This window comes from Vulpes vulpes, chromosome 2 (genome assembly GCF_048418805.1).
Source record: "Vulpes vulpes isolate BD-2025 chromosome 2, VulVul3, whole genome shotgun sequence".
Lineage (NCBI taxonomy): Eukaryota > Metazoa > Chordata > Mammalia > Carnivora > Canidae > Vulpes > Vulpes vulpes.
The window spans coordinates 95,555,402-95,577,818 of record NC_132781.1 but is presented as its reverse complement, the minus strand read 5'-3'; the positions used below and the strand labels follow the sequence as shown (position 1 = coordinate 95,577,818).

General features: G+C 39.3%; 1 protein-coding gene across 18 annotated transcripts in view; it reads right to left on the bottom strand.

Annotated features, from left to right (window-relative positions):
• The window catches only part of LOC112931128 (uncharacterized), a 139,876-nt gene that overhangs the window by 66,594 nt on the left and 50,865 nt on the right, over window positions 1-22,417 (bottom strand). For 9 of the 18 annotated variants that reach the window (XR_011999927.1, XR_011999920.1, XR_011999932.1 and 6 more), the window contains one exon: window positions 1,602-3,835. The exons of 5 other annotated variants lie outside the window; for them this stretch is intronic. Coding sequence is in view for 1 of the 13 variants with exons in the window: in XM_072749329.1 (XP_072605430.1) it covers window positions 3,731-3,835 (105 nt within the window). In the remaining 12 variants the exon portion in view is untranslated. Of the gene's footprint in view, window positions 1-1,601; window positions 3,836-11,779; window positions 14,619-19,474; window positions 19,646-22,417 lie in introns of those variants that run through there. 4 more of the 18 variants (XR_011999922.1, XR_011999945.1, XR_011999924.1 and 1 more) reach the window with 3 other exon arrangements.

Genomic DNA, 22,417 nt, shown 5'->3' with positions numbered 1-22,417 from the left:
ATAATAAAAAGATTTGAACAGGCATTTCATAAGTGAATACATAGCATCAATAACATTATTTTCCATTAAGGCAATGCAAATTAAAAGTGTAGTGAGATACCACTAGCACATAACCACTAGCATGGCTAAATATCACTGAATACCAAATGTTCTAAGAATATGGAACAACTGGAACTCTCATACATTGCTCGTGTGTGAAATGGCACCATAATTTTAGAAAACATTTTGATCATTCCTTACAAGTTAAATATAATCTTACCCTCTGACTGAGCAAATCCATTCCTAGGTAATGAAACATGTACACAAAATGACATAGACATGGAATGTTTAATCATAATAGCACCAAATTTGAACCATACAAATATCAACAGAATGACAAGTAATCAAACCATATCACATTGATATGACAGCATGCTAATCAGCAGCATAAATAACAATCACTGCCACACTCAATGACATAAACCTCACAGACAGTATCTTAAGCAAAAGAAGCCAAACACAAAAATACATGTACTGTATGATTCCATTTATGTGAATTTCAAAAAAAAGTAAGACTAATATATAGTGATATAGCGCTTGGTGATCCTTGTCTTCTGGTTTTCATCCCCTCCTACACTGAACCATGTCTGGCCATGTGACTAATACAATATCATAAAATGACAATGTGTGACTTCCAGAGTTAAGTCATAAAATACATTGCAGTTTCTGCCGCAGCCTCACTTGAATTGCTCACTCCCGGAAGCCAGCCACCATGTCATGAGCATCTTGCTGGCCCTGAGAATAAGCTACCTTGGAAGAAGATCCTCCAGCCCCATTCATACATTCAGCTCACTGCAGTCCTGGGCCTTGCTGACACGTGACAGTCTCATGAAATACCCTGAGTGAAACAATCTAAACAATGGAGTCTCAGAGTCCTGACCTGCAAAACTTATAAGAGATAGTAAAAATTTCTATTTCAAACCACAAAGTTTGGGGAAATCATTTAAACAGCAATAGATACCTAAGACATGATAAAAATCAAAAGGATATTTGTGGGAAGGGGCATATTCACTAAAAAGCACAGTGTAACTTCCAAGGGTAATAGAAATGTTGCATATCTTAATTTGATGATGTTTTATATGGATGTAGTCATATGTCAAATTTTGAACTGAATGCTTACTATCTATGCATTTTATTGCATTTAAAATATATCTGAAAGGAGCACCTGGGTGGCTCAGTGGTTGAATGTCTGCCTTTGGTGCAAGTCATGACCCCAGAGTCCTAAAATCGAGTCCCTGCATTGGGCTTCCTGCAGAGATCCTGCTTCTCCCTCTGCCTATGGCTCTGCCTCTCTGTGTGTGTCTCTCATGAATAAATAAATAAAATCTATTTAAAAATTAATTAATTAAAAATTTGAATTTAATTCTTCTCTGAATAAAACATGATTCGGGGAAGAAAAACTTATTCACAGTAGTAACTACATTATAATATATCTAGAAACAAACATTAAAAATGTGCAAATTCTATTTTAAAAAAAGACTGTAACTCCTTGGAGAATAATACCAAGGGAAAAAAAAAAAAAAGACCTAAATAAAAAGAGAGAAACACCATGTTCCTAATAATAAAGGTAATTAGAACAACTAACATTTATTGAGTGTTTTTAATGTTACAGGCTCTGGTTCTAGTAGTACACATGGATTACATCATATTATACCTTAAAATAATACATGAAGTTATTTCTATTTCATGGACAATGAAACAGGTTGAGAGATTAAGTCAATATTGTCAATACGTCTGTTCTGCACATATTAATCTTTAAATTCAGTGTAATACCAAGCAAAAAGTCCGACACCATTTTTATGAAATTTGGAGAACTAATTCTACAATATATATGGAAAAGAGAAACAATAGTGACAGGAGGATTTGCTTTATCAAATCATGCAATCAAAGTATGCAAAATAAATAGGGACTTAAACGGGGAAATTTGGAAAAGACATTAACAAATAAATAGGAAAAGTGAGTATGAAACCCAGAAAGAGATCCATAGTTATGGACATTTCTAGCTGTAAAAATTTGATATTTTCACTGGTGAAAGAATATGTAATTCAATAAAATGATTTGGATATATATCTACCATTTGGGGAATAAATTACATTGTATTTCTACCTCATATCATGTAAAAGGTTATAAATGGAATAAAATATAAAATGCTAAGCAACCTCAAAGTATTAAAGGAAAAGTAATATAAATTTTTATAACTTGGGATAGGAATGACTTTACTAAATAACACTCATAACCAAGGGAAAAAATGGAAAGATCTGATTACATGATTTTAAAATTTTTATTGCATGATATCATAAGCAAAAATTAAAAATATTTGCAACATATGTAACTGACAAAGAATATATAAAGAACTTCTAAAAGGCACCTTGACAGAAAAATGCACATTGAATATATAGTTCAAAGAGGAAATTTAAATAGACAATAAGCATATGAAAAAACGTTCAACTTTCCTATTCATTGTAAAAATGCAGCCTAAAATAAAAGGGAGATGTCATTTTATACCATCAAACTGGCAAAAATTAAAAATATTGATTATGTCCACTGTTCACAGGATTTGGGGCAAGGAACAATCTTATGCATTCTTCATGAGAAAACCAATTAACAAAGTCCTTTTGTAAAACAAATCAATATTACTTTTCAAAGTTAAAATTTTACATATTCTTTGGCCAAGTAATTTTATATCCATAAATTTATGCTATAGAAATGTCCAAGCATGGGCACAAAGATATTCTAACAAGGATGTTTATCGCAGCATTATTTATAATAGTGAAAAACTTTAAATAATACATGTCTGTCAATACAGAGGTTAGTTTACGAATTGGGATATATTACAAAGTAAAAATACTATTTAATGATATGCAACTCCTAAGAGTAAGAAATTAATGTATCACCATGGAACAATTACTAGGACATGTTCATTGAAAGCTTTATAATTATGCATAAAGTATTATTTCATTTGCTCAAAAAATCTACATGTATTTCTGTAGATATATGTATATAGATAAATGTGTATTAATGCAGTGAAAACTCAACAGGTACAAATCAAAATATGTATAAGGTAGAAAATGAAGATAAACTTTGAGTATTACTCTGTTCATGCACAACTGAGTCTTTTATAAAAATACAATAATTTATTTCTACTACGTGCACAAAAATACAGAAAAATATAATTATGAAAAACCCATCACATTTACAATACACAGTTTATTAAATGTAAGATTCTGTGATAATTTGAATGACAGGTAATATTACCAGACTTTTAAAATAGTTTTTGAGGTCAATTTTTCACATTTTATTTAGCAAATATTTATTTGAAGTCACTAAGCACTGTGAGCACTGTGTTGATTACTTTGACACAGTAGCCAAGAGAAAATATAGCCAACTGCCCTCATAGAGTTCACAATCTATTTGGAAGTACAGACAATTAATAAGTAGTTAAATGAAATACAATGTTAAAACTAGGGAAATATGGGGTACAAGAGGAAATTGCAAGAAAATCTAATTTAATCTAATCTAATGCTGACTCAAAGAGCACAAAAAGCTCTAAGACAAGAGCTATGCCTTCCCAGAAGAGATGGTTCCATTAAAACTGAAATGTTGACTTGGAGCAGCCAGGCAGACTAGGAGGGAGTGCCATCGCGGGGGAAGGAAAAACCCACAGTGAGAATGTTTGGAGTAGAAGCAATCATCATGTGCAAAGTAGAAATGGTTGGAATGTAGCAGGTGAGGGTTGAGTGGCAAGAAGTCCGTTCGGAGCGAGAGCCCAGGACTTGAGTGAAGTTTCTAATTCGCCCTGGTAAGAATGGAAGAACTTTATCCAAAAGCCAATGAGAAGTCATTTAACAGTTTTAAAGCAGGAGCGCAAGAGGCTCAGATTTTTTTTTTATAAACTTATTTTTTTATTGGTGTTCAATTTGCCAACATTTAGAATAACACCCAGGGCTCCTCCCGTCAAGTGCCCCCCTCAGTGCCTGTCACCCAGTCACACCCCCCCCGCCCTCCTCCCCTTCCCTCACCCCTAGTTCGTTTCCCAGAGTTAGAAGTCTCCCATGCTCTGTCTCCCTTTCTGATATTTCCCACTCATTTTTTCTCCTTTCCCCTTTATTCCCTTTGATCACATTTTTGAAAGCCCGCATCAGTGACTGCGGAGGGAGGACTCAAGGGCTACAGAAAGAGCCATCAGATGCAGTTCCGGGAACCCGGGCGCTAACACACGGAATCCGGTGGGACCTAGTGAGCGGGTGGATGTGCGGGCACAGGGGGAGGAAAGAAGGAAGCCCGGGGTCAGCCGGGGCAGGGCGGGCAGCGCGGGGCTGGGCCGCAGGCAGAGCGGGAGGGCGGGCTGGGGGCGCTCCAGGAAGGACAGAGGGGTCCCGAGAGGGCGAGGGGGCCCCGGGGAGGGCAGGAGAGCAGGGGGACCCGGAGGACGGGGCAGGGACCGGCTCCTGACCGGCTCCTGGGCCTGGGGAGCGCCAGTGGCTCCGAGAGGACAGAGGACGAGGAGGCCGCCAAGCTGCGCTGAGTGTTCGCATCCTCGCCTGGGGAGGAGTGGGCCGGGGCCCTCCCCAGCCTTGGCCGGGAAGGAGCGGGGGTCCGCAGAGGAGAAGGTGGAGCCAGGCCCCGGGGGCCACGGGAGAAGCTGGAAAGAGAAGACACCCAGGAGCAGGCACCCTGCTTCCCAGACACCTACCGGGCCTGGGCACTGAGAGCGGGGCTCCGACTCCGTCTGGTCCCCGCCCTGCGATGACAGGCGGCTCCACAGGGCCTGGAGCCAGCCCCCAGGGCTGCTGGGGGGGGTCGGGGGGTAGAACCCAGCTTCCAGCTGAGGCCCATCTTCCGCGGCTGGGAGCTGGAGGGCAGGCCTGTGGGAGCCCTGCTAGCAGGCCCGCCAGGCGCCCCAAGAGGGGTGAGGGAAGCACGCACCTGCCTGGGAAGGCCCCAGGAGACTTGGCTGTGGCCAAAGACAGCTATTCCTATTTGACTCACTCTTTGTACTTAAACTTATTTTAAGGGAGGAAAAAAAGAGAATAAATTCCAACTGTCTATATACCCACTGGTCTCTCTACCCACATATCTTCCTATTAATTTTATAAGTCATACTCTTTTAATCACTTTTTAAAACTATTTTCTTTTTTTAAAAAAATTTTATTGGAGTTCAATTTGCCAACATATAGCATAACACCCAGTGCTCATCCCAAGTGCCCCCCCTCAGTGCCCATCACCCAGTCACCCCAAACCCCCCCACCCCACCCCCTCACCCCCACCCACTTCCCCTTCCACTACCCCTTGTTCATTTCCCAGAGTTAGGTGTCTCTAAAACTATTTTCTAGAGTTGTCTGGAACTATTTCCTTCTTTGAGGAGGCTATGGTTTACTTCATTATCTTCCAGAATTATATACTTGTAGTGTATGTTTCTTCTGAAAATGGATTTCTATTCTAGGGATTAAATAAAATTATCTACTATATATGTAAACTTCTGAAAATTATAATAAAGAATGAGCTACAGGAGAACTGTTCTCTAATACAAGAACGTAAGTTTGCAAACAAACCATTAGGTTGGGTTATATTTTTAGTGGATCAATAATCATCAATTTATGTTTCAGTTAGATGCAGTGGTAGGTTGAATAAACCACCACTCCATCCCAAGATATCCATTTCCTAATCCCTGGAACCTGTGAATGGCAAGGAGATTTTGCAGATATGCTTAAGTTAAAAACCTTGAGATAGGGAGATTATCTTGGAGTAACCAGGAGGCCCCAATGTAATCACAAGGATCCTTATAATAGGGAGTTTGAAGGGTTGGAGTCAGAAAAGGTGATGGAAGCAGAGGCACGATCTGGCCTTGAGCCCACCTATGCAGGCAGCCTTTAGAAAGTGGACAAGACAACATACAGATTCTCCACCAGAGCTATCAAAAGGAATACAGCCATGCAGATCCGTTTTGGGCTTCTGAGCTGCAGACAATAAGGTAGTAAATTTGTGTTGTCCTAAGCCACTAAGTTTGTGTGACTTGCTACAGCAACAAGAATCATACAGGTGATCTTGGGGCACCTGGGTGACTCAGTTGGTTAAGCATCTGCCTTCCACTCCGATCATGATCCTAGCACTGAGTCGGGCTCCCTGCTAAGTGCAGAGCCTGCTTCTCCCTCTCCTGCTCCCCCTGCTTGTGCTCTCTCTTTCTCTGTCAAATAAATGAATAAAATCTTTTCTAAAAAAGAATAATACAGATGTTCTCAAAAGCGATGTATCAATCTGGGATCTCCTATACAACACAGGTAATTTTACCTCAACTTTTGATAAAACACAAGTGATTATTCTTGAGTTTCTTGAATCCAGAGCTCTTATACACCGAAAAACTCTGTGTGTACTCATAACCTCCTTTTCCTCAAACTGGGAAAAGACTTTCTACTTTCCGAAAATTTATTCTCTTCACTGGTCCTTATTCACCTGGGTCTTACCCTATCAGTGATCTCTGTCTTGTGTCTTTATGCTCCCCTTCTCAACATCTTCTACTGATCAGTCTATAACCAGGTTCAAAAAATAATCACACACCTACTGAGCTTTTTCTATGAACCAGACATTAAACCATGGTCTACTTCATTACAGCACTGAATCCTCTGAGATTGAATTTTATGAGTAGTGGCAGATTTACTGTGAGGCCTTAAATTTAAACCTTAAACTTCAAAGCATTCAATTGCACAAGTCATATCCAAAGCATATCTAATTTTATATATTTAATTTTGTGTTCCTTTTCTTAAAAAGTCTCCCCAAATTGTATGAACTTCAGAATTTCACAAAACCATGATTTATACCTACCTGTGAGGTAAATATTATTATTGTCCCCACCTTACAAATAAGAAAACTGTGCTATGGTAAGGTTTTATAATTCATCTAAAATTATATAAGCAGTACATGGCATAGCAATATTTAAACCTAATTATTTCTGACTCTTAAGTCTAGAAATTGATAATTTCTAGAAATTGATAATAATTAAATTATTCTGTCTCTTCAAGGAATTTCTTACCTTAACACATCCCTTCCTTTGCAATTTCAGTTTTCCTCTAGTTAGTATTTTATCTTTTTCATTTAATAATCCGAAGAATAATCTATATCTACCAGCTCTAGTTTCTTAACTTCTCTTTACTTTTAAGTCACCATAACCCAGTTTCTACCCACCCCCACTAAGACTCTTACTATCTCCAATAACCTCCGATTCACAAAATTCAATGGATGGTTTTTTATGTAGCATACTTGAACTAACTGGACCATATTCAAACTACTCCTCCACTCCTAAAGCTTTCTCTTTCCTTAATTACTGAAACATACTTTCAAGGTGCCTCAGTGGTGCAGTTAGTTGTGCATCCAGCTCTTGGTTTCAGCTCAAGTGTGAACGCAGGGTCCTGAGATTGAGTCCCATATCTGGATCTGTGCTAAGCACTGAGTGTGCTTGGGACTCTCCCTCACCTTCTCCCCCTTCTCTAGAATAAATAAATCTGTAAATAATAATAATAATACTTCCCTCTTTCTCTCCCTTCTTCTAAGACTGTGCCCTCTTTTTTTTATTATGCTTCTCTTTCATTTGTCCCACTTTCTCATCACCACTCTTTTTTTTTTTTTTAATTTTTACTTTTTCTATTTAAATTCAATTTGCCAGGACACCTGGGTGGCTCAGCAGTTAAGTGCCTGCCTTCAGCCCAGGGTGTGATCCTGGAGTCCCAGGATCGAGTCCCACATAGAGTCCCACATCAGGCTCCGTGCATGGAACCTGCTTCTCTGTCTGCCTGCGTCTCTGCCTCTCTCTCTGTCTCTGTGTCTGTCACGAATAAATAAATTAAATTTTTTTAAAAAAAGCCAATTTGCCAACATATAGTATATCACCTAGTGCTCGTCCCATCAAGTGCCCTCCTCAGTGCCTCATCCCACTCTTTAAATATCAATGACATTTCCAGTATTTTTTTCTTCTACCCTCTTTTCACTCATCTCGTTTCCTTCTGCTTATCTCATTTTCACGTTCTACAGCTTTAACTAGGCTCTAATAGTCACAAATCTGTACCTCTATCTTAGCCATGTATCTTGAATTAAAGACATACCATTACCCACTAGACATCTTCATCTACATACACTACTTCCAATTTAGCAGTTCTAAATCTAAATTTAAATCTAAATTAGCTCGTCCTTCTGCATAGCCCATCTATTCAATCAATCCAAATCCCAGGAATCTTCCTCATACTCTCATATTCTAGAGAATATTTTCTCATATTTTCTCATATTCTATCTGTAATCTTAACCAAGTCTTTGTGGCTCTACATTTTATCCCCTCTTCTTTAACTCCACAGGGATCGCTTCAGCTTAGACTATCACCATACCTGACATCATTTATCATAAAAATATTTATAATTTCTCTTAGTACTCTGTATTTAACCCCCTTTACACACACACACACACCACTCATACCACTTGCACACTCCTAAATAGTCACTTCCTCCAGGGTGCTTTTCCTAAAATGCAAATCAAATCACATTACTTCTCCTATATAAAGCCATTTCCATTGTCCTATTGCAGAAGTGAACATATTCAAATGTGTCACATGACAAACCAATACCCTCATCTGTCCCTAATTACATGTGACCTTAACTTCCAAGGTTTCTGTTTCAAATCCATACTTGAACCATTCAAACTTTTTGTAGGTATTAAACTATGTTGTTCCATATCTCTTTCACACATATGTCATTCTCTCTGGCAAGCTTCTATTTCTATGGTCCTCAGTACAAATTCCTTAAGACTCAACGTAGTCATCTCCCTTACCTTATCATGTAACATTGACTACCTCCCCATATTGTGCTTTGTTATTTCATTTTGTATATTTCTGTATAATATTTAATATACAAAGATAGAATCTACACTATCTGAGATGCAAAACACACTGGATTGATTAATGATAGATTATACATTGCAGAAGAATAGGTTAGGGAACTTGAAGACCTAGCAAAGGAAACTATTCAAAATACAGAGACAAAAGACTGTGGGGAAAAACCCTCATGGGGTTTTAATTCAAGATACAAGGCTAAGATAGAGATACAGATTTGTGACTAGTTAGCATCTAGTTAAAGCTATAGGACCTGTGAAAATGAGATAACCATAAGAAAATGAGACAAATGAGAAGAGCTGTGGGACAATTTCAAAAGACCTAGTGTTTATGGTATTGAAATCCCCAAAAGTGGTGGGAAGAGGGGAGGAATTTGAAGAAATAATGGCCAGAAAAACTTCCATATTTGATTAAAACAAACCCACAGAGGCAGGAATTTCAATGAACAACAAGCACAAAAAAATTAAAAGGAAACCTATACCCATACACATCATAATCAAATTGGTTAAAATGAGGGAATAAGAGAAATCTTGAAAGCAATCAGAAAAACAAGACATTACTTATGAAGGAACAAACTTGAGGATGACAGCAGACTTTTTGTCAAAAACTAGGCAAACCAAGAAACAGGGAACCAACATCTTTAGAAGTATTAAAAGAAAAAAATGCCAACTCAGAATTTTTACTCAGTAAGGTAATATACCACATCTCAGTGAGATTCTTTGTCAAAACAAAACAAAGAATTTTTCAGAGACTAGATGTCATCAAAATAGTGACGTAAGTCATTCCTCCTCACTGAAGGCTTCATATCCATAGACAACACTGTGAAAATCCCAGAGCCCAGAAGGTGAGGCTGAAGCACCATTCTTGAGAAACTGAAAAGAAACACATTAGAAGGGTAAGAGAACTGATATACTCTGACTGCATCAGCCCAGCACAATGCTACACGGGCAGGGTCTCCCTGGGCCTACAGTTTCTCTAGTGAAAAAAGATAGTCTAAAGTGGATATCCAGCTCTCCCAGTGTTGAAGAACACTTCCCGAGAGGTACCTCAGGTCTTGATTCATTGAGAATCTGCAGAGATCAACCACTGGGGATCAGATTCAGATAGAATGGGGGCATGGTCTGCAGCAATCTGTGCCAAGATCTTGGTGGACAGCAATCCTGCTTGCAGCAACAACAGAGCAGAAATCCCAGCCAGCAGTTCTGCTCATCTACAGAACTAAGCTGGAGGCTCCATCTGGCCAGGGTGCTCAGCGAACAGTTCTAGCTGATTTGGGTCCCCAGCCAACAAGCAGAACTAATCATGGAGTCTGTTCTATGGCCCCATCTATTCAGGGAAGTAAATTCATAGTTCTGCCCAACAGAAAACCTGGCCAGTTAACCAAGGCAAACAGAGAGCTCATCCTACAGCCTTGTTTCTGGAAAGAGCCAAAACAGCAGCCCTGCTCTACTGTTAAATATAGCCTCTGGCCCCCACATAATCAGGGAACCTAAAGAGTGACCGTGAGCATCCTCAGAGCTCAGCCTGTAGTATCATCCAGTCAAGAAGCCCAGCCTATACTCCTGCCTATAAAAAGAGCCCAGCCTATGATCCTGCTTGATTGCTGAACACTGCCTAAGGTCTGGTCTAGACAGGGAGCTCAGTCAGTGACCTTGCCTAATCATAGAGAATATCCTGAGGCTTCACTCAATGAGTACTCGAGTACAGATAGCAACCCCACCTGCCCATGAAGCACAGTGTCTAGCCCCACCCAACCGGGGGATACAGGTGTAGGCCCCTGCCAAATAGGTGCCAGTCAGAGACCTTGTCCAATAGCAGAACACAGTAAGCAGCCTACCTGATTGCAAGATCAACCTGAGGCCCCACCTGATCATAAAGCTCTGCCTGCAGAACCACATGAATACAGAGTCCCAAAGCTATCCTGTTTTATATAGAATCAAAAAAAAAAAAACAAAAACAAAAACAAAAAACAGATTAGCCAAAGCAATCAAGGAAGAAGAACAAAACTGAAGACATCCACTTCTTAATTTCAAACTATACTACAAACCTACTATACTCAAAACAGTATGGTACTGCATAAAAATAGACACATAAACCAATAGAACAGAATTGAGAGCTCAGAAACAAACCCACACATATTCAGTTAACCCACACATAACTAATATTTAACAAGAGAGCCAAGAATACTTAAAGGATAATATCCAAAATCTATAAAAAAAAAAAAAAAAAAAAAACTCAGAAAAATCCATAGCAAAAAAAAAAAAAAAAAGATCTGATTTTAAAAATGGGCTAAGACCTGAATACCCATTTTTCCAAAGAAGACATACAAATAGCCAACTAATATATGAAAAGATGCTCTACATCAATGATCATCAGGGAAACACAAATCAAAACCACAATGAGATCTTATTTCATACCTGGTAGAAAAGATATCATCAAAAAGACAAGAAATAACAAGTCCTGACAAGGATGTGGAGTAAAGGAACTCTTGTACAGGGTTGTGAGAATGTAAATTACCATTTGTGACACCAGGGATAGACCTAGAGGGTATTATTATAAGTAAAATAAGTCAGAAAAAGATGAATACTATATCACCTAATTTATATGTGGGATCTATAAAACACCAAACTCATAGAAATAGAGAGCAAGTTGGTAACTGCCAGGGGTAGAAAGGGAGGGGCCAGAAAGGGTAAAAGTGAAAGTCAAAGGAAATGAACTTCCAGTTATAAGATGAATAAGCTTGGGGGATATAATGTATAGCATGGTTAACTATACTTACCAACACTGTATTGCATATTTGAACACTGCTAAGAGAGGCGATCTTCAAGTTTTCATATTTTCTCCAAAAAAGAAAAAACTATAACTATGTGAGACGATGGATGTGTTAGCTAACTTTATTGTGGTAATCATTTCACAATATATACATGCCTCAAAGCATTACATTGTATATACCTAAAGCTTACACAAAGTTATATGTCAATTTAATCTCAATAAAACTGGAGAAACAAAAGAATTTTTAATAATAGAGAACTGAAAGACTTAATCATCTGCACATCCCATCTTGCCTGAAATGCTGAAGGAAATTTTTCAAGAAGGAAAACAAAATCAGACAAAAAGCCCAGTCTATACAAAGGACTGAAGAGTACCAGAAATAGTAACTATGTAGGAACATATAAATACATTTTGCATATTATTTAAATTGCTTTCAAAAATGACCAACTGTCTAAGGCAGAAATAATACTATATGACAGAGCATGAAACATATGTAGAAGTCAAATGCATGACAATAATAGTACTAAGTCCAAGAAAGGAGAAATAAAACCTTGTATACTGTTACAAGGTTCTTTTACTATACAAATAGTGGTATAATTACCTGACAGTAGACCATGTTGCATTAAGGATATCTATAATATAAATGCTGAACTGTCCACTATTACAATACAACAAAGACATAGCCAATGTGTCAACAGGGGAGATGAAGTAAATTTTAAATAATCAAAAAGATGTCAGAAAAAGGAAATAAAGGAAACAAAGTAAAGACAAGATCATTAAAAAATGGATAACATGATGGTAGATGATCCCATTAAATATAAATATTCTAAACAGTTGCATTAAAAAATGGAAATAAACAGATTAGATATAAAAACAAGATCCAGCTATATGCCGCCTAAAGGAAATTCACTTTATTTTTCTTTTCAATTTGAAAATAGTTATTTATTAACTTACCAGATTACAAAAGTAATCATAGTAGATACCTTAGTTCATCCTTCTAATAAGCCTATTGATCTAGACCTCCCTGTTGTTAACATCTCCACCTCCTAGAAAATGAGTAGTCTTTTTCTTCATGCCTCCTCATGGAAAAGATAATCTGAAGGGCCCTAAAAAGTTGTTTGCTTCTTTGAAACATTTTCCAACAGTACAGACCTTGTGAATCAGATCCTCCATGCTGATGATGCCATGTTTACCAAGAGATTGAGCAATCAATGTGTTTTTCTCTGTCAGGGCAATTTGCTTCTTGTTGATTTGGCCATAACCATGCCTGTAGATCAATTCATTCACCAACTTCAGGTTTGGGCACCTCCTGCTATATATGGTTCCACAATCCTTAGCATGTTATCTGAAGTTTGTCGATCTTAACAAAGGTGCCAGTGAAGTTCTGGCAAAGGCAAAGAAGCTGTAACACCTTTTGAGCCTCTAGGCTCACTCCATTGATATCCTGTTAACAAATGCCAATTTGGATTCTGCAAGTACCTAGAAGTTGCCAGTTTTCTTGTCATCCTAGCAATTTGAATCTCAGTTCTGTGCATCCCCCCCTTTATTCCTTGTGGTGATGCTTAGATTTTTCATAGATAAGCCTCCTCCTTGCCTTTCAAAGCATCTTTTGGGCAAACTTCTTTCTCAGATCCTTGATCTTCAACACTGCAAAATTTCTTTGTTTTTTTCTTAAGGATTTCTAGCACAGCAGGAACCTTCTTTTTCTTCTTTTCATGGAACCCTCCATGGTTCCAGCCAGAAAAGAGAACAAGGAAATTCATTTAAATATAAAGGCACAGATAGATAAATAGTAAAAAATGGGATGCCGGGGTGGCTCAGTTGGTTAAGCGGCTTCCTTTGGCTCAGTCATGATCTCAGGGTCCTGGGATTGAGCCCCAAGTAGGGCTTCCTGCAGAGCAGGGAGTCTGCTTCTCCCTCTGTCCCTCCCACCACTTGTTCTCTCTCTCTCAGATAAATAAATAAAATCTTTAAAACAAAATAGATAAGTAGTAAAAGAATGGAATGATTGGTCATACTAACATTAAATCAAATGAAAGTTACAGTGGCTATATTAATAATTAGCTAAAGCAGAGTTTAAACCAAAGAATATTGCCAGAGTTAAAAAGTGTTATATCATAATGATGAAATCAATTTATCAAAAGAACATAATCTGAATGTTTATGAACTTCATACAGGCCTTCAAAATATATGAAGCAAAAACGGATAGGATTGCAAATTAAAGTCAGTTTTTCAATAATTGATAGAAGAAGTAGACAGAAGATCAGTAAGGATGTGGAAGATTTAAATAATACTATGAACTGGGATGCCTGGATGGCTCAGCAGTTGAGCGTCTACCTTCGGCTCAGGTCCTGATCCGGGGACCTGGAATCAAATCCTTCATGGGGCTTCTTGTGGGGAGCCTGCTTCTCCCTCTGCCTGTGTCTCTGCCTCTCTCTCTCATGAATCAATAAAATCTTAAAAATAAATAAACAATATTATGAACTAACTCAATCTAGGTGACATTTGTGGAATACTCTATCCAACAACACAAGAATGTACATCTCTTTCAAGTTCACATGGACCACTGAGCAAGATAAATGATTTTCTGTGCCACAGAACAAGTCCTAATAAATTTATAAAAATTCAAGTCATGCAAAATTGTCCTCGGATCTCATTAGAATAATACTGGATATCTATAACAAATAGATATCTGGGAAAATCCCCCAATATTTAGAAACCAAAATAATGCAAATCCAAAAGAGGAGGGGAAGAAAAGAGGAAAGTATAAATATCTTAAGTTAGGGATCCCTGGGTGGAGCAGCAGTTTGGCGCCTGCCTTTGGCCCAGGGCGTGATCCTGGAGACCCGGGATCGAATCCCACGTCGGGCTCCCGGTGCATGGAGCCTGCTTCTCCCTCTGCCTATGTCTCTGCCTCTCTCTCTCTCTCTCTGTATGACTACATAAATTTAAAAAAAAAAAATTAAAAACAAAAATAAATATCTTAAGTTATTAGGAAATACACAATTAAAAATTTGTAAGCTGCGAGTAAAGCAGGAGAAAGTAGGACTAACTGCATATTAGAAAAGAATATATGTCAAATCAATGCCCTCAGTTTCCATCATAAAAAAAATGAAGATTAAAACTTAAAATTAACAAAAAAAGAAAATAATGGCAATCAGACAGAAATCAATGAACAAGCTGACATATAGAAGATATTAATAAAATCAAAAGCAGGTTCTCTGGAAGTATAAGAAAAATAGATATTTAGCCATATGATCAGAAGAAAAGAGAGAACACCAATTACTAAGTCACAAATGAGAGAAATGACAGAACTATAGATACAGGGAAAATAAAAGAATTATAAATAAGCAGTGGTTAATTATCTTTATATCCATAAATTCAATGATTTGGATGAATAGATAAATTCCTTGAAAATTACAAACTACCAAAGCACAATCAAGAGAATGAAAAACAGGAGGCGGGTCAAGACGGCGGAGGAGCAGGGTCCCCAAGCCACCTGCCCCACCAAATTACCTGGATAACTTTCAAGTCACCTGAACACCTATGAAATCGACCTGAGATTTAAAGAGAGAACAGCCTGGACGCTACAGAGAGAAGGGTTTTCGCTTCTAACAAGGTAGGAAGGCGGAAAAGAAAATAAAAAATAAAAAAGAATCAGTGGGGAGGGCCCCAGAGGAGCCGGGCTGAGGCCTGCGGGGAGAGCCTCCCGGACGGGAAAGCCCAGCCCTGGACCAGCGGGAGCTTTACAATCCTCCCCGGATTCCTCCCCATGGAAAGGCGCTCAGCAGGGAACCCGGGCGGGATGGGGGGAGGGGGGCACCTCCAGGTCCCGGGGTCACTGACAGAGGAGGGGCGCCGGGGGAGAGCGCCCCCCACACCCGTCCATCTCCGTAAAGGGCTGGAGCGCCCCGCGGCCTCGGGGAGCAGCGGGTGGGTCGGGCGGGGCTCCGGGCGGAGGGGGCTCCAGCAGCGCAGGCCCCGACCCCAGGGCTCCGGGGACACAGCCGGGATCCTGCGCTCCCCCGGGACAGGACGAGGCGGGGAGGGCGCAGGACAGCGAGGACGCTCCTGCCCCGGGGAGCATCCAGGCCCCTGCGGGCTAGGAGACAGCGGGAGTCACTGCAGGGGGCGGGGGGCGCCCTCCAGGGCCAGGGAGACCTGGCCGCCGCCGGTGGGGTTGTCCCTCCTGGTGTCACCCTGTGCCTGGGACGGAGCAGGGCTGCCAGGGGACAGAGGCCTCATGGAGTAAACAGCTACCACAGAGCCCGGCATCTGGCAGGGGGCGGGGCAGCTCCCCCAGGTGCACACACCTGAGAATCGGCACAGCCCTCCCCTCCCCCAGAAGACCAGCTGGAAGGACAGGGGAAGAGCAAGTTCTGGACCCAGCAGCGCTGGAAAGTTCCAGGGGAAGTCGAGGGATCTATGGTATATAGAACCGGAGGATACCCCTCCTTTTTTTTTCCTTCCTTTTTCCAGTACAACTCGTTTTTAACCACTCTGCACTGAGCAAAATGACTAGAAGGAAGAACTCATCACAAAAGAAAGACTCAGAAACAGCACTCTCTCCCACAGAGTTACAGAATTTGGATTACAATTCGAGGTTAGAAAGCCAATTCAGAAGCACAATTATAAAGCTACTGGTGGCTCTGGAAAAAAAGCATAAAGGATTGAAGAGACTTCATGACTACAGAATTTAGATCTAATCAGGCCGAAATTAAAAATCAATTAAATGAGATGCCATCCAAACTGGAGGTCCTAACAATGAGGGTTAATGAGAATTAAAAACAAATTCTTTACAAGCTTATCTAGAAAATTTGGGGAAGAATATATCTTAACTCATTTTTTTAGCCCACATTACTCTTTAACCAAAACCAGATAGATACTATTATAAAAGAAACGTAGACGTTCCCTCATGAATATATGTGAAAAACTTCTAAAAAATTTTAGCAAATTTAAATTCAACAGTGTACTAGGAGAATAATTCATCATGAATAAGTAGGGTTTATCCCAGCAATGCAAAATTTGCTTAATATTCAAAATCATACAATGCAATTCAGAATATTAAAAAGAACAAACCATATAATATCAATTAATATAGAAAAAGTTGCCAAAATCCAACATCCATGACTAATTGTTTTAATTCTTGACAAACTAGGAATAAAATGGGACTTTCTTAGCCTGATTAAAGGTATTAATGAAAAAACTATTTAACGAATGCCACTTGTAATAGCATCAAAAATATTAAATACTTAAGGATAGATCTGGTAAGGTGTGTGCAATACCTTCACATTGCAAACTATAAACTATTCCTGAAATAAATTAGACTATGTTAGTCTACTTGAACTGCTTATAAAAAAAAGAAGAAAAGAAAACAGATTGGATTGCTTATAACCAACGAACACTTATTTCTCATACTTATGGAGTCTGGGGAATCCAACATCATTGCCTTGTTCGCAGGGGACCACTTTCTCCAAGAGATTTTTATCAAATGTTAGAAGAGATAGGGTGTGATTGACTAGGAAGGTCAAGGATTTCCTCATAAGGCTGGCAGGTCTAGGGTAAAATAAGCTAGCTAAAGCCGAGTTAGTGGATTGTGACTTGTGTATGTTAGGTTTTCTTAACAGGTGTTTCCTGTAAGTGCAGGCTGACTTAGGTTTAGATTTGTGATGTGAGTAGGCCTCCACTTTGTGGGTTCTGATACACAATTTAACTTTATCAGATTTCATACAGAAATGAAGAATGTGTTATTGAACAATGGAGTAGAAGTGATCCTTGTCACAAAGTGGCAAAGATCTTGGCTGAATTCTGTTAGTATCCTGTTTTGTGGATGATAGAACTTGTGAGTGATAAATTTAAATATCTGGCCAAGGAAATATGTAAGCAAAGTGTTGAAGGTGTGTCTTGGCTTCTATTGACTGCGTATAGTAAAATGCAAGAAAAGAGAAATGACAGAATTGTTGATCAAACTGGAAGCAAAATTTTAAGATTTGGAAAATTCTCACTCTATCCACATTGGGAAATAGAACAAATCCTATTAGGGAGAGAACAAAAAGGGTGTAGCCAAATTAGATAAAGAGATTAGGGAGCTCAAGTGCTGTTATGGAGGGAAATTCACTGCAGAGAATTGCTGAAGGGATAAGCACAGGGACAAAGCTGCCCCAAGGCCTGGCCACTCAGAGCCTAAGGGCAGGGCTGTCCAGAGCCTTGGGGGCCCAACCTCTGCCTAGTGTGCCAAAAGACAGGACCTCTGCCTCTGTGGCTTTTGAGGGTAGTGCATCCAGCTAAAGATTACTCTAAAGCCTTAAGGTTTGGGACTTGTTTGGGGCTTGTTACCTCTTTCTTCTTTCCTATTCCTTTTAGAATGGGAATGTCTATACTATGTCTGTCCTGTCGCTGTATTCTAGAAGCACAAAACATTTAATTTCACAGGTTCACAGCTGAAGGAGAATTTGCCTCAGGATGAATTTCTTTTTCATATTTTGCATGTGAGAAGACACGAATTTTGTATTTTGCATGTGAGAAGACACGAATGTGGAAGGCAGGAGTTGAATGATAGGATCTGAATATTTGTCTCTCTATAAAATTTATACATTGAAACCTAACCCCCAGGTGATGGTATCAGGAGGTAGGGTCTTTGGGAGGTGAATAGGTCATGAAGGCATGACAGAACTGTGAGAAATCAGTGTTTGCTGTTTATAAGTCACCAAGTCTATGAAAGATTTCTTAGATACTACTTCAAAAGCATGAGCCATAAAAAAAAAAATTAGTAAACTAGAGTTCATCAAAATTTAGACCTGCTCTTGGAAAAATACTGTCCAAAAATGGAAAACTAAACCACAGACCAAGAAAAAAATATTTATAAGTCACATATCTGATGAAGGACTTATATCCAAAATATATATAAACTCTCAGAAGTTAATAGCAAGAAACAGGCAATCCACTAAAAAATGAGCAATAGATCAGGTCATGATTTGAGGGTCTTCGGATCTAGCCCTCCATTGGGCTTCACACAGCAGGATCTGTTTAGGATTCTTTTTTTCCTCTCTGCCCCTCCCCCCACTGGCACAGGATCTCTCTCCCCCCCCCTCTCAAATAAATAAATAAATCTTTAAAAAAAAAAATGAGCAAAAGATTTGAACAGATACTTCACCAAAGATATATGGGTGGCAAGTAAGCACTTGCTTAACATCATCAGTCATTGAGAAAATGCAAATTAAAACCACAACATTTAGGATATCTAATTAAAAAGACTGACTATACCAAGTGAAGGTATGGATGCAAAATAACTGGAAAGTCCACATAATGCCAACAGGGAAGTATATCTGGTTTTTGGAGTTTTTTAAAAAAGTAAAACATACATGACATATAATCTAACCATTTCATTCCTAGATAATACTCAAAAGAAGTGAAAGCTTGTACATGAATATTCACAGAACTTAAAATTCTTTGCAAAATAAGCAAGATTAAAGATGGCACATGCTGTATGATTCCATTTATATAAAATTCTAGAAAATGCAGAATCTGCAGTTCCAGAAAGCAGACAAGTTGTTGCCTGGAATGGCAGAAAGGGCAGGGAGGATGGAAATGGACTATTTCAAAGGGGCACAGAAACTTTTTGAGTGATTTACATTCCTTGCCTTAATTGTGGTTAGGGTCTTATTGGTATATAACTAATTGGATTGTGTAATTAACATATATACACATAAACAAATTATATACTTTATGGCAGCTTATTGTATATTAATATTTCAGTAAAGATGTTTTCAAAAAGAAATAAAAATTAAAAAATACCTCCCGAATCATATTTTAAAATTCAAATAAAGGGCAGCCCTGGTGGCCCAGCGGTTTAGGACCACCTTGGGCCCGGGGTGTGATCCTGGAGACTGGAGATCGAGTCCCACGTCGGGCTCCCTGCATGGAGACTGCTTCTCCCTTTGCCTGTGTCTCTGCCTCTCTCTCTATCTGTCATGAATAAATAAATAAGATCTTTTTTAAAAAAATAAATAAAACTTCAAATAAAAACAATTATTAACAAAAAAATTATGGAATTATGTATCCACTATAGGCCAAGGACTGTGCCAGTTGCTTTGGAGGAACACAAAACCATAGTAGAGTCCTTGCATTTAATCACATATTACAACCAAAATATGCACAAGGCAGCATATATCAAGAATATCAAACAGCTTTTGATTTTATTTATTTATTTTTTTAATTTCTCTGTCATGAGAGACACAGACAGAGAGGCAGAGACACAGGCAGAGGGAGGAGAAGCAGGCTCCACGCACAGAGCCTGATGCACGGCTCGATCCCAGGAATCCGGGATCAGGCCCTGAGCCAAAGGCAGACACTTAACCGCTGAGCCAACCAGGTGTCCCAGCTTTTGATTTTAGATGGCAAAGTAGGAGGATTCTAAATTCATCTCTCCCATAAACATACCTAGATAACAGCCATATCAGTACTGCCAACCTAGAAAATGACATGAAGATGGGCAGAACAGACTTTCTACAGTTAATGATAAAAATGAGGCCACATCAGAAAGAGTAGGAGGGGCAGAGCCACGACTGGGAACCAAACACCTGACAAGACTAACCACAAACAAGTAGGATACCACAAGCACAGAGAACAGAGAGGAGCAGACCAGCCCCCCACCACATGGGGGACATGTACATAGAAGATGAGTCCCCACAACATCTGGCTTTGAAAACCAATGGGACTTAACTTGGGATAATTTTTACAGCCAGCAGGTCTTAATTCTGGGTACTTTAAAAATCAGCAGGCTTAGCTCTAGGAGAGCTAGAGGTAATAGAAATCTGAGTCCCTGCCTTCAAGAGACAGCACAACAACCAACCTCCCACCCCAAGATACTGCATGGAAGGAACAGGTCAAAAATCACCTGGGGTCTATGCGAAGATAACCAGCGTTAGAAGGTCAGGATGTTTAGAAGATTTCTCTAAGAACAAAAAAGTTGGCAGGCTCCATTTTTCTGCCTACATTGCCACCCCTACCCCAAGCCCAGATAGTCTGGACATTTGCAGGAATCAACACAAACACTCTTAACTACTTTGATAACACTGTGTACCCTGCCCCCATATTCTCCAGAGGATCTGCCCATCCAATCCACCCCACTTGGCAGGAGTGCTTCCAAAGTGGCTCCTGCTGTGTCTCATCCTGTAAGCAACCCTGGCAAGGACCAGAGCGACTCCAAAGTGACTCCTGCCCCGGGGAAAGGGGAAGATAATCACATACACCAGTTCAACTGCAGATCCAGCAAATGAACTTTATAAGTGGCCGTGCAGAGAAATGCCCAGCCAATCAGTGCATCTGTAGCCTGGGCAGAAGGCTGATCTAACTATGGGCCCTGCTCACCAACAAAAACCTCTAAGAGCAGCATAAGGAGAGAACCCTACAGTTCAGGATCACTGCAGCCCCAGCAAAACAGCTGAGGGCAGACTGCTATTCTGATTGTTGATATTACAGGCCAACAATGGCCCAAGACTGGCCCCTTAACTGGAGAGGAACAAAATCCAGGCCACAACAGGCAAGGTGGGCCATTATAGCCTACTGGACTGAAGGCAAATGTGGCTCAGCCACAATAGTAGGATGCATGCAACCTACACAGGAGAAACCCCTAAAGCACCAAGTTCTGGTGAACAGGGGACACTGCACTGCAGGGCACAACAGGACCTCTTCTTCATAAGGACACTACTGGCAAGAGCAGGATATGTAGCTGTCTTTCTGAATATAAACAATCAGAGACTTAGATAAAATGAGGAGACAAAGGAATATGATCTAAATGAAAGAATAGGACAAAACCACAGCAAGAGACCTAAGCAAAACAGATAAGTAATATGCTTGATACATAATCATAAAGATACTCACTGGATTTGAGAAGAGTACAGGGTCAGTGTGACCCTCAACAAAGAAAAAATATAAAGAAGAACCAATCAGAGATGAAGAAATCAATAACTGAAATTAAAAATACACTGGATGGAATGATTAGCAGATTAGAAAAGGCAGATTTATCAGTGATTTGGAAGACAGAGTAATGGATAGCGACCAAGCTGAACAGCAAAAAGAAAAAAAAAATACAGTAAAAAATGAGACTAAGTTAAGAGAACTCAGTGGCATCACAAAGCATAACATTCATGTTATAGAGATTGCAGAAGAGAAAGAAAGAGGAATAGAAAATTTATTTGAAGAAATAATAGCTGAAAACTTCCCTAAACTGGGAAAGAAAACAAACATCCAGCTCTAGGAAGCACAGAGAGCTCCCAACAAAATCAAACCAAGGAAATCCAACCAAAATGCATAATCAAAATGGCAAAAAGTTGTCATAAAGAGAGAATTTTAAAAGCAGCAAAAGAAAACAGTTACATACAACAGAAAGCCCACAAGAATTTCAGCTGATTTTTTCAGCACAAACTTTGCAGGTCAGAAGAGTGTGTCATGATATATTCAAAGTGCTGAAAGGTAAGTATGTGAATCATATTTACATATTACATATTTACATAAAGAATATTCTACCCAGGAAGGCTATCATTCAGAACAGAAAAAAAGGTAAAGAGTTTACCAGATAAACAAAACTTAAAAGAGTTCATCACCACTAAATCAGCCTTACAAGAAATGTTAAAGGAAATTTCTGAATGGAAAGAAAAGGCCATAATCAGGAGTAAGAAAATTATGAAAGAAAAATATTTCACAGGTAAATGCAACCATAATAAAAGTAGATGAGTC